This window comes from Cucumis melo, chromosome 4, assembly GCF_025177605.1.
Source record: "Cucumis melo cultivar AY chromosome 4, USDA_Cmelo_AY_1.0, whole genome shotgun sequence".
In the NCBI taxonomy this organism is placed as follows: domain Eukaryota; kingdom Viridiplantae; phylum Streptophyta; class Magnoliopsida; order Cucurbitales; family Cucurbitaceae; genus Cucumis; species Cucumis melo.
Window position 1 is genome coordinate 12,967,167 of NC_066860.1, and position 12,025 is coordinate 12,979,191.

Below are 12,025 nucleotides of genomic sequence, written 5' to 3' on the forward strand. Positions count from 1 at the left end.
AAAGGTGTAGGCATGATGATAATTAAAATTTGTAATATGTAGTGATATGGAGAAGTTAGTGGCATCCCACTCAAAACCATTACCCACAGACATGGCCTTCATCCCAACATGCTTCCCTTTAACTTAACTAAATGCACATAACATAATCAATTCATAAATCAGAGTTTAAGGACCACTAACTCATTTCACACTCTTTTTTTATGCGTCTTTTTCCATTTTTTTTTTTTTTGTCGCCGCCTTCTTTATTCTTATTTTCATTTTTGTCCATCTCTTCTTTGCATCATCATCATCATCATCATCATCATCATCATCATCATCATCATCATCATCATCATCATCATCATCAATAATAATAATAATAACAATAAATTTGTAGTCTTTGAAACAATTCTATGCCCAACATTGACTAATCCATTACCTTTTGTTTCTTCTCATTGTTTATGCAATAAGTCCAAAACTACGGATTTGACCTTTCAAATATGGTTTTATTTAATTATATAATTCTTTTCATTTACCTAACCTTATATACCCAAAGTTTACGATATTAATGTCCATATAAATATTAATTATAATCGTTGTTTTCGTGGAATATTCATGGAAACTTCTAGAAACAAAAGAAAAAAAAAAAAAAAGACAAATCGAAATCCATTTTTATTATTTTTAAATAAATAAACATGTTCATTATTTATATTATATTTATTTTGTAGCAATTTAATGTTTATTGTTTTATGTCTCGTGGATTTTTTTTCGCATTAGTTTAATGAAATTGATTCACCCTCCATAATCAATTTTAAACTCATAAAAACTTAAAAATATCGACATGCAAATGAAAAGTGAAAATTTAATATTGCTTGTATTGTAGGTTGACGAAACATTACTCAAGTTTTTCACCTTTCCCTCTGGAAGGTGAAAATAAGCTAAATTAGATTATACTTGAATGAAGTTTTGTAAGTTGATAAAACTTTAGAATGGGGTATTTATGAAAGTTTTTTTTTTTTTTTTTTTAATAATTATTTTATAAGACTAAAATTATAGAATTTAATGTTTGTATTATGAAAGAAATAAGAGGAAGGAAGAGTTGGTGTATTGATGTATTTCCAAACCCATTTAAATTGATAATCATCGTTTGGTGTTAAGACCAAAAAGTGAACTTTCTGATTAGAGCGTTTACTTTTATATGAATTATAAATTTAAGAAAGAATATAATGATCATAGCTTTGTTTTGATGAAGCCTCACATAAAAATTAAAAAAATTATCAAACTATATTCTAATAATGTGATTAATTCTCTTTTTTACTTTTCAACTGCTTTAATTTAAATTATTATCATAATTAATCACTTATGAGTTTTAATGGAATTTGTTTAATCATTTCTATCAACTTTAACTACAATATTCCAACCTCTAAACTTCAAAGTTGTATTACTTTTTTCTTTTCTTTTCTTTTTCCTTTTTAATTAACATATTTTGCTTCTTGTTCAACTATGAGAAATCTATTTTTTTTTCTTTATCCCAATATTTTGACTTTAGTATTTATTTTGTACATTAAAGTTTTCATCTCAACTTATGAATTTAATTTACTATTTTATTCTAAACTTTGGATTTTTATTTATTTATCATGATCTTAGATTTCAAGATTTATATTTTTAATCTAGAATTTTCACTAAATACATATACTATATATATATATATATATACATATATTGAAAAATTGTTATAGATATAGTAAAAAAATTAAATTACTTACAAAATATAGTAACAAATTTAAATGGGCGTTGTAAAGAGTGATGAATTTTTCTATATTTTGTAAGTAGTTTCAATATTTTGGTATTTTTGAAAAAATCTTACATATGACTTTTCATGTTTAGTAATAACATCTATTATTTAATTTAAAATAATTATAATTATAATTATAATATCTATTAATTAAGAAATTTTTTAAAAACTAGAAAAAATTGACAAATTATTTATATTCCACGTAACAAAACCTAATACACTTGGTTTGTCTATGTAAATATTTTGTCAAATGTTTTAGTTTCGACGATTATTTACAATTTTATAAATAAGTACAATCTTCTCTTTGTTACTACTAAAATTAATTAAAAAAAATTACTTGATAATCATTTTAATCTAATCAATATTCATTTGTTTCAAATACTTAAAATGACTATTTAATAGTACGAGGTTAAAAGTATAAATCTTAAGATATATGAATCGAATTGAAAAGAAAAACTCAATTCTCAAAGTTAAAAATTGTAGTATTTTGAAGTCTCCATAGACTAACTTGAAATCTTACATTTTGAAATTTAGGAACTAAATGAAAACTAAATTCAAAATCATGAATAAAAAATGAGCGAGCGTGTCTATATATATGTGCGTTACTGCTTTATTGGTTAGAAAATTTACTTTTTACTTTTTGTATTGAATATTGTTTTCCTTTTCGGGACCTTCCTCTTTTGGTCTCCCATCTGTGTTAGGAGTTTTCCTTGTTTGGTTGTGATCCTCTTTCCTTCTTGGCATTATATTAAATATAAAAATGTGGTTTTTTTGGTTGCTTTGCGGTTTACCGAAGAACCCTAGAAAAGTTTATCAAGCAAGTGAGGTTGTTTTGATCGACACGTTTTTTTGAAGTAATCATTAGAAGAAGAAAATCTCAAACAACCTTTGTGAAGATGGTAGTAATTACTAACTTTGTATTTGACATTGTTGAGAAGAATCATACAAAGTTAGGGGAGCTTAACTTTAGAGATCTCTAGAGGATTCTCATTTAGAGTAGCCTGAAGAGAGAGATCATGATTAACCAAGTTTTAACAAGTTTAGGGAGAACCTAGACTTTATCTTGTGGGATTTGTCATATAGTTCATCACTTAGGATAAGTTGTGTACTTTAAATCTCTTAAACTTTAGTGAATATTTTTTCTCAATTGGATAAATGACCCCCAAGATGTAGGTTATGTTATACCAAACTGTGTTATTTTTGTTTTTCACGTTGTTGGTTATATTATATTGTCAACGTAAAACCACTAGGCCGTTAATACAATATATCAATTTTGAGATGAGAAGAAGAATTATTGCAACAAGTTGGAATTTTGGGCCAATAATAAGTGTAATTGGATTGAAGTGATTATGGCCAATGACAAAGAGAAATCTTCCCTAAAGAAATAATGCTCTCAAACAACAAAGTTCTAATTCGTATAAAGATTATGAAAAGTTTTCTAATACAACCCTAAGTTAGACTATGTATGTATATAGTCTTACAACAGAATAACATAATTAACTAATGAATTCTAACTCAAAGCTAATTAATCTAAATAATTAGCAACTTAAAAAGTATTAATCATCTAAATTAAAATACTAAATTACCTTATAATTATTCATATCAGTAGTTACAACATTTCTTAAGAAGTGCAAATATAACCATTTTAATTCTCAATCTTCTTATTTGTTCTATTTTTATTTGTATCATACTTTCTTCTTATATGTTTAATTCCTTACCATATTATCCTCCTTTAGTCTTATTCGGATTTCATTATTTTTTTCTCTTCTTTACGTAATTTCCTCTCTCTTGTTATTTTGTTGGTATACATCAATAAAACTCTATAAGTAGTCTTTGATATAAATGGTAGATTTCGGTTATTGTTGATAGTTTTCAAATGAAACAAATTTATAAATCGTCGTCGTAGACTTTATGGAGTTTTACAGACAATACCTCGCACAATTCATGAAAAAGTCTATCCATGTTCAAGTATCATCAATAGGCTCTCTTATAGATACTAATATAAATCTATGATACTATCCTATAATTCAGCAGAGACAAATAAATTATTGATATAAAAAAAAAAAATGTTGGTTAGAAAGAGGAATATTTCAATCCCATATTCGAATATAACACCAAAGAAAATCGACTGAGGTAACAATAAAAACTCAGTTCAAAACAGAAGCATTTAATATGAAGCATGTGGTAGAATTTATTTATTCGATGATATAAAAGCTAAAAAAAAAAAAGGAAAAAAAAGGAACTGTTTTTTGAAAGAGAGAGAAAAGATTTATTTAAAAATTGAGGTTGAAAATATTAATAATAATAATAATAATAATTAAAAAGAGTGAAATAGAAAGAAAAGATGCCTAATGTCATTTGCCAGATCTGAGCCCCCACAAAACCGAGTGAAGTTAGATCCCATACATCCAATCCTTCCCCTCCACCACCTCTTTTTTCTTTTTCTACATAATTCCACTCATTATTATTATTTCTTTTAAATAATCAAAACATTTATAGTAATAAATATGCTCTTAGTTTCTACTGCCTTTATATTACTAATATTGTATCATTTATTTTCTTTAGTAGGTTTCTTACAAAATCATTCATTCTTGCTGAACATATATAAATGTGAAAATATTAATACGTTGATAAAAATTTAATAATAAAATTTCGTTCAAAAAATCAAAATGATATGGAACAGATGGATTGATTTAATTTTTCTTTTACTAATCTATTAAACACAAAATTAAAATGCTAAACTACAAATTTAATTTTTTAACTAAAGATTTGTTTTTTATTTAAATTTTAAACTTTCATGAGGGTCTAATATGTTAATAAGGCGTGTTAATTAAGTTTTTATTTATTTATTTATATTCTCACGTTATTTTGAAAATAATTTTTCTTTCATTTATTTGTATTCTCACATTATTTTTCAAATAAATTTGGAAATGACACGTTTTTGTCATTTTTATTAGAGAACTATATTATATTTAGAATTGACCCCATTAATTACAAAATTTAAAATTTAATATGTTTAGAAGCTCTAATTTAAGTCTTGATTTTAAGAGCACTATTTATTTACCTTTTTACCTTTTCTCTTTGGCCATGCAGCGTAATTGCCGGATTGGCAACAAAATTTCATAAGCAGACACGTGGAAGATTAACACGTGGCGCAATCGTAGCGTCTACCGACAACAGTCCAATACCGGTGGGCGGATCGCTTCCCTTCACAGTTTCACGGCGTCCCCATTTCTTCTTTATATTTTACTTCGCTTACTTCCTTCCCATTTTCTCTCTCTCTCTCTCTCTCTCTCTCGAAAATCCTAAAGAACCAAAACAAAATTTCACTCCAAATTTTCTCTCAACAATCAGAATCACTACTCTGTAAGTCTCTCAATCTCTTCTTCTTTTTCCGACATTGATTATGCATATACACGTCTTTGAAGATCCATTCTGATTCCTTTTCAATGTTTGCTTCTTATAATGTTATGTCACCGACTAAATCATCATATAATTCCTCGTCTTTCGTGTTTTCATTTACTCTAACGTTCCATCTCATTGAGTTGCGTCTTCTTTCTATCTCTCTAGATTCGGTCGCATTGCGCGTCGTTTACGTCACGAAGTTTGAATCCTCTGATTGATTGTCTAATACTTTGCGTTTTTTCCAGTTATTTCGATTGTTTTTTGTTCGCATCGGAATTCATAGTCGAAGTCGAACGAGCTATTTGACCATTGGAGACGGTGTTTTTTTTCTTCTCCTTTGTTGATTTTGGATTTTGGAGATGGATTTGTGAGTGATTCCTGCGAAATGGAGACCTGGCGGTTTTCTGGATTTGGTGATTGTGATTCCATCCGATGAGACGCCGCCCGGTAGTGATTGCCCCGTTGGAGCATATGGAGAGAGGAGCCGGGAAGAATCAGAACTCTCGGCTTTGTTTTTTAGCGTTGTTGTCGGCGTTTTTCTGGATCCTATTATTGTACTTTCATTTTGTGGTGCTTGGAGGTCACTCTGTTGATGAATCAATCACATTAAACCCTGAAGATGGACCTGTTAACTTGCCTGTAGTCCGGAAGTTTGCCCCTTCTCGTGTAGTAGATGCGCCGAAAATTGATGTGAAATCAATTCGTGAGCCTCCGAAGCCTGTTGATCGGGAGCCTAAGTTCACTGCCAAACCTGAGATTCAGACATTTCCGTTCGTTAAAGCATTGAAAACTGTTGAAAATAAGAGTGATCCATGTGGCGGGAGGTATATATTTGTTCATGATCTTCCTTCTAGGTTTAATGAGGATATGTTGAAGGAGTGTAAGAGTCTAAGCCTTTGGACAAATATGTGCAAGTTCACAACTAATGCTGGGCTTGGTCCACCACTTGAAAATGTGGAAGGAGTGTTTTCAGATACAGGCTGGTATGCAACAAATCAGTTTGCGGTCGATGTGATTTTCAGTAATCGAATGAAGCAATATGATTGTTTGACTAAGGATTCTTCCATTGCTGCTGCTTTCTTCGTGCCATTTTATGCTGGGTTTGATATTGCGAGATACCTTTGGGGATATAATATATCTACTAGAGATAGAGCTTCACTTGATTTGGTGAACTGGCTCGAGAAAAGGCCCGAATGGGGCATTATGGGCGGTCGAGATCACTTCCTTGTTGCTGGTAGGATCACATGGGATTTCAGGAGGCTTTCTGAGGAAGAAAGAGATTGGGGAAACAAGCTTCTGTTTTTACCTGCTGCTAAGAACATGTCCATGCTTGTAGTTGAATCAAGCCCATGGAATGCCAATGATTTTGGTATTCCATATCCAACATATTTCCATCCTGCAAAGGATTCTGATGTCTTTATTTGGCAGGATCGGATGAGAAAACTCGAACGGAAATGGGTGTTCTCTTTCGCAGGTGCTCCACGCCCCGACAATCCCAAGTCAATAAGAGGGCAGATTATTGATCAATGTAAGAATTCTAAGGTCTGCAAGCTGCTGGAATGCGATTTTGGGGAGAGCAAGTGCCATTCTCCTAGTAGTATAATGCAAATGTTTCAGAGCTCTCTTTTCTGCCTGCAACCTCAGGGCGATTCATACACCAGAAGATCTGCTTTCGATGCGATGTTAGCCGGTTGCATACCTGTCTTCTTCCATCCGGGATCAGCATACACCCAATATACTTGGCATCTCCCAAAGAATTTTACAAGATATTCAGTATTCATCCCAGAGGATGATATCCGCAAGAGGAACATTAGCATAGAAGAAAGGCTTGCTCAAATTTCACCTGAGCAGCTGAAGCTAATGCAGGAGGAGGTCATCTCTATGATTCCAAGATTGGTATATGCTGATCCGCGCTCCAAGTTGGAAACCTTGAAAGATGCTTTTGATGTCTCTGTGCAAGCGATTATCAACAAGGTGACAAAGTTGAGGAAAGACATAATTGAAGGGCACACCAATGACAATTTTATCGAGGAGAATAGTTGGAAATATGAGTTACTGGAAGATGGGCAGCGGGAAGTTGGACCTCATGAATGGGATCCTTTCTTCTCTAAACCAAAGGATGGGGATTCTGGTGATACGTCGGCCGAAGCTGCAAAAAATTCATGGAAAAATGAGCAGAGAGACAAATCATGAAACTGATCGGCTGAAGTTGATTGATACGTCAGTAAACATACCATTGGCGGTTAATTAGCTCAAATAGAAGCCTAAAGAAAAGCTTCCAGCATCAAACCAAGGACTTCTTTTTATAGATTGAAAGCTTAATCATCCTCCAGCTAAACAGGGCTGCCCTTCAAAAACAAAGCAGTGAGTATTTGCTGTCCTATTAATTATAGTTTTGTTATACAGAAATCATAGTTCTTTATTACATGCCTTTCTCAGTAATTCTTTGTATTGAGAGTTGTCATTTTATTGGCCAGATTTTTCTTCTGCAAACAATGCACAAATCATATGATTTAGATTTATTAGTCATGAATGCTTCACTTTTTTTGAAGTGAGCATTAATTCTCATCTTAGTGGAACGATACCAGAATTGAGTTATATTATTTGAAAAATTTTCCCCCTTAAGAAATGTGTTGGTTTCATTGCCAAAAAAAAAGTCTGTTTCGTTGGAGTATTAATTAAAGTTATTGTTCGGATTTTCTCGAAAGGGCATATGATTTGTAAGGTGTGAGCCATCAGATTGCAGCGTCTTTCAGTAAAAAGAAAATCTTGGGTGAGTCTATTTTTGATTGAAGGTGGTTCTGAATGTCATCCACCATACATTGGATCTCGTTATTCCAAATCTTGTTCTATCTATGTTTAACTTTAGGCTCGAGTAGTGGAATTGCATAATTGAAATGAAAATAATTGTGCTCTTTGCGAGCTCTTTCATTCCTTTTTTTTTTTTCTCTATTAGACACTAGGCAACAAAGTGAAAGAGAGTTTTCCTTTAGAGTGGCACCATTCCGCCATGGAAGGTGGCGGCCTTTTGACTGTATATTACAACTCTAGCATGATTTGCAAGGTGTGGGCTATCAAATTTCGAAGAGTGAGTCGATGTTAAATGGTTTTAATGTCATTGATAATGAATTAAATCTCGTTATTCATGAATACATTGTACTATATACGAAGATCGAGACACTATGATGCCATATTATATTACCAAGTGAATCCACTAAGGTTCGCATCATGTATACAAGATATAGACACTATGGTGTGATGTTAAACTACTAGCTGAATCCAATAAATTAAAAAGATAAAATTATGATTATATTGATCTTGTAAAATATAGTAATACAATCATCTTCAACATAAGTGGTTTCGATCTATAATTGAAGATCATAAATGGAAAGAAGGGAGTACAAATGACAAGATTTCACCAATAATCATGGCATGAGCATAATCCTTTTTCAAAATGATGAAATCGATTACGATCTCGAATGATTATTTTCCTCTCAAATCTAACTGAAAGATGTTTCATAAATGAATGACAATCATCACAAATTCTAAGATTCTTCATGATCCTTATTGTCCTTTTATCTTTCATATTAAGAATTGCAAAAGCAACAGCCAATTTTTCACTGTGGTAACTTAAAGAATGCTCTCTTTCTTCCTCTTCGATATCGTGTAGTACGTTTTCCGTTTGCATCATGTAACCCCTGTTTCTTAGTTTTCCAATAATTGAGCTCAAGAACTTTGTTATGTTCTCAGATTGTGGATGGGAATTATCCCCAGAAACGAACTCATGAACTGTTTGGTCAACATTAATCAAACTGCACCCAGGTTTTTTGCCTATTCTTTTTTCTCTCATCTTACTCCTCATTGATGTCTTTTCTTCCCATCTACCAGCTGCTCCGTATACATTGGATAGAAGCACGAAATCACCATCGTGCGAAGAGCTTATCTTGGAAATCTTCGCCTTCACCTTTTCAACTAAATTGAGATTGTTATGATTCACACACGCTCCAAGAAGAGTCCTCCAGATGATTGAATCTGGTTTCATTGGCATTCTTTCAACAAATTCATAAGCTTCATTCAATAGGCCTGCCCGACCAAGAAGATCAACCATACAACCATAATGCTCTAGAAGAGGATCCATCCGATAGACTTTCCGAATGCTTTCAAAAATGTCCCTACCTTCTTTTACAAGACCGCCATGGCTACAAGCTACTAAGACACCAGTGAACGTAATATAATCTGGTTGAACCCCTGAATTTCTCATGCTATGAAACATTGCTAAAGCCTCCGTGCTACGCCCGTGAACCCCAAGCCCATTGATTAGGGTCGTCCATGTCAATACATTCCTCACTGCCATTTCTTCGAATACAACAATTGATTCATCAATAGATCCACATCTGGAGAACATATCAATAAGAGCAGTTCCTAAAGCAACAGAGATTCCCAAGCCAAGTCTGCCGATAAACGTTCGAACCCAACGACCCAATTCTAAATCTCCCAAATGTGAGATTGCAGATATCACACTAAGCATGGTTACCTCATCAGGCACTACTTTATCTTCCAATTGCATTTTCTGAAACAAGGCCAAAGCCTCAGATGCATGGCCATTATTAAGAAAAGAAGCAATAATAGTAGACCAAGAAACAGAATCCCTCTCAGACATTTCATCAAACACCTTAACTGCCATCTCCAATGACCCACAATACCCGTAAACACAAATCAAAGCATTTTGCACAAAAATATCAGAGTCCAAACCATGCTTAACAATAAGGGAATGCAAGTGAAGGTTGATTTGCAATCGAGAACATGCTTTGAGAACAAAAGGGAATGTGAAATTATCAAAAGGGATGCCGTTGGAACGCATGGCAAAGAAATAGGACAAAGAATGAGAAGGAAAGAGGTGAGAATGTGATCGTATGATGGTGTTACAAGCGAAAGTATCTGGAGAAGGAATTCGAGAGAATACATAACGAGTATAAGATAAGCTTTCGGGAGCTGTAGCAACACAGGAAAGAAGAAGGGTACGGAGAGAAAGAGGATCAGTCTGCTTACCACTTTTGATTATGTAACAATGGAGTTTGTAAACACTGTTCATGAAAGCTTGTACAGTTCAGAGTACAAACCTGAGAATTACTTCAAGCATTCAATGAAAAGTACCGATCATTACACTGAAGTATAGGGTGTCGATTATGTTGTTCTTACGAAATCCGAACAAAATTTGTTGATGTTCGGACCTCAAAGACAGAGGAAGAAACTTTGAATCTATCCAAGAATGACGAATAATTACTCAAAAGTTGGATCAATGGATATCAAAATGAACCTTGATTTTGTTTAGACAAAACCTTTAAAACCAAAGCTTAGGATTTTAATTGACCAATAGACAAATAGGTTTAATAATGGATAATTTTCATAAATGTAACCTAACATAAAATTATTTATGTTTCGGGTAACTAAGTCAAGTTAAATATTTTTTAAATATTTCAGATTTTTTTTTCGTCTTTCTTCTCCTTGTTCCGATTTCTTTCATTGGCTTTTTTTTTGTCGCCGCAATTTCTTTCCATGTCTTTCTTCTTTTCCTCTCCTTTTTTACGTCGTTTAGATTTGAACAAATCTAAGCGACGGTATACAAAAAATAGAAAAATTTAAACGATAGTGTATAAAGAATCTTGAAAAAAATCATTTACAATGAAGTAGCCAAAATGTAAACAGTAAAAAAAATAAATTGTAGACAAATCTAGACGATCACCAAAAGAATTAAATAAAATTGTTTAACCAAATCTAAATGATCACGTACCAAATTTTGAAAAAAAAAAAAAATTTAGATTTGAGTTTAAATATAAATAATAAAATTAAACTATAGAATTGAAAAAAACAAATTGTAGTCTAATCTAAATGATCATGTACCAAACAATAGTCAAATCTAAACGATCCTTTACCAAATATATTACGCATACGTTGTTGACAGTGTGGTTGACGAGACATTTTTGGTATTTTCTACGATGGGCTTATAAGCTTTTTCTGTTTTCGAATTGTTCTTAAATATTTTTCCGCTTTGTTATATTTTTGAAAAGACCCCTTTAATAATTTACGGTACATTTAGATTTGAAATATTTTTTATAGAAAAAATTTTATATAAAAAAACTTCATAAATATAAAGGTTAATTTTTATAAATATAACCCAAATATTTACGCCGGATAACAAAATGAAAAGTGCATGAACCTCACCGTTTTTTTAATATCTTTTGCACTTTGTTTTTATCATCTTTCTTCCCTTCCTCTCTTCCATTTTTTTTTCATTCCATGCCTTTTTCTTCTACGATAGTTTTTTTAAAATATTTTCGTTTGTCCTTCCTTTTCCATCTTTTTTTTTCTGCAATTTTTTTTTTCCATTTTCATCGTCTTTTTCTCTTCTTGTTCAATTTTTCTTTTGTTTTTTTTTGAATTTTTATTTGGTTTAACTTTGTTTTTTTTTTTTTTTTTTATTTATTTAAGATTGTTTGTCAAATATAAAATATCGTGAAAAGAAAATCGGGATATTGGATAGCCAAATGTAAACCTACTAATTTTAAAAAAATCGTTTAGACTTTAGTAGCCAAATTTAAACGATCGTGTATTAAATCTAAATGATAGTGTACCAAATCGATCTAAACGATCTTATACCAAATCTAAACAATTGTGTACCAAATTTAAACGATTAAATGTAAATGATTGTGTACCAAGGAATAGTCAAATTTAAACGACTGTGTATTAAAGAATCTTAAAAAAATCGTTTACGGGGAAAAAACCCAGAGGCTCATGGTGAAAAATTCAAAAAGAATAATAAAAAGGGAAACTTTTATAAATGTAACA

At 31.7% G+C, this 12,025-nt stretch overlaps 2 protein-coding genes across 5 annotated transcripts; one reads left to right on the forward strand and one right to left on the reverse strand.

The window, feature by feature from the left end:
- The first annotated feature begins 4,983 nt into the window (after positions 1–4,983).
- LOC103489833 (xyloglucan galactosyltransferase MUR3) lies at positions 4,984–10,665 on the forward strand. 4 transcript variants are annotated; one of them, XR_007820101.1, is made up of 3 exons: positions 4,984–5,140; positions 5,425–7,543; positions 9,068–10,665. XR_007820101.1 is itself a non-coding variant. In XM_008449145.3 (2 exons), exon 2 carries the CDS (start codon positions 5,612–5,614, stop codon positions 7,370–7,372), a length of 1,761 nt encoding a protein of 586 aa, XP_008447367.2. In that variant the 5' UTR covers positions 4,984–5,140; positions 5,425–5,611; the 3' UTR covers positions 7,373–7,808. The 4 variants fall into 4 exon arrangements, 1 of the variants encoding a protein (XP_008447367.2); XR_007820102.1 differs by lacking the exon at positions 9,068–10,665 and adding an exon at positions 8,136–8,153; XR_007820103.1 differs by lacking the exon at positions 9,068–10,665 and adding an exon at positions 7,888–8,112.
- On the reverse strand, positions 8,467–10,271 carry LOC103489835 (pentatricopeptide repeat-containing protein At4g21065-like). The gene has a single exon (XM_008449146.3). It carries the CDS (start codon positions 10,269–10,271, stop codon positions 8,595–8,597), a length of 1,677 nt encoding a protein of 558 aa, XP_008447368.1. The 3' UTR covers positions 8,467–8,594.
- Positions 10,666–12,025: the final 1,360 nt, after the last annotated feature.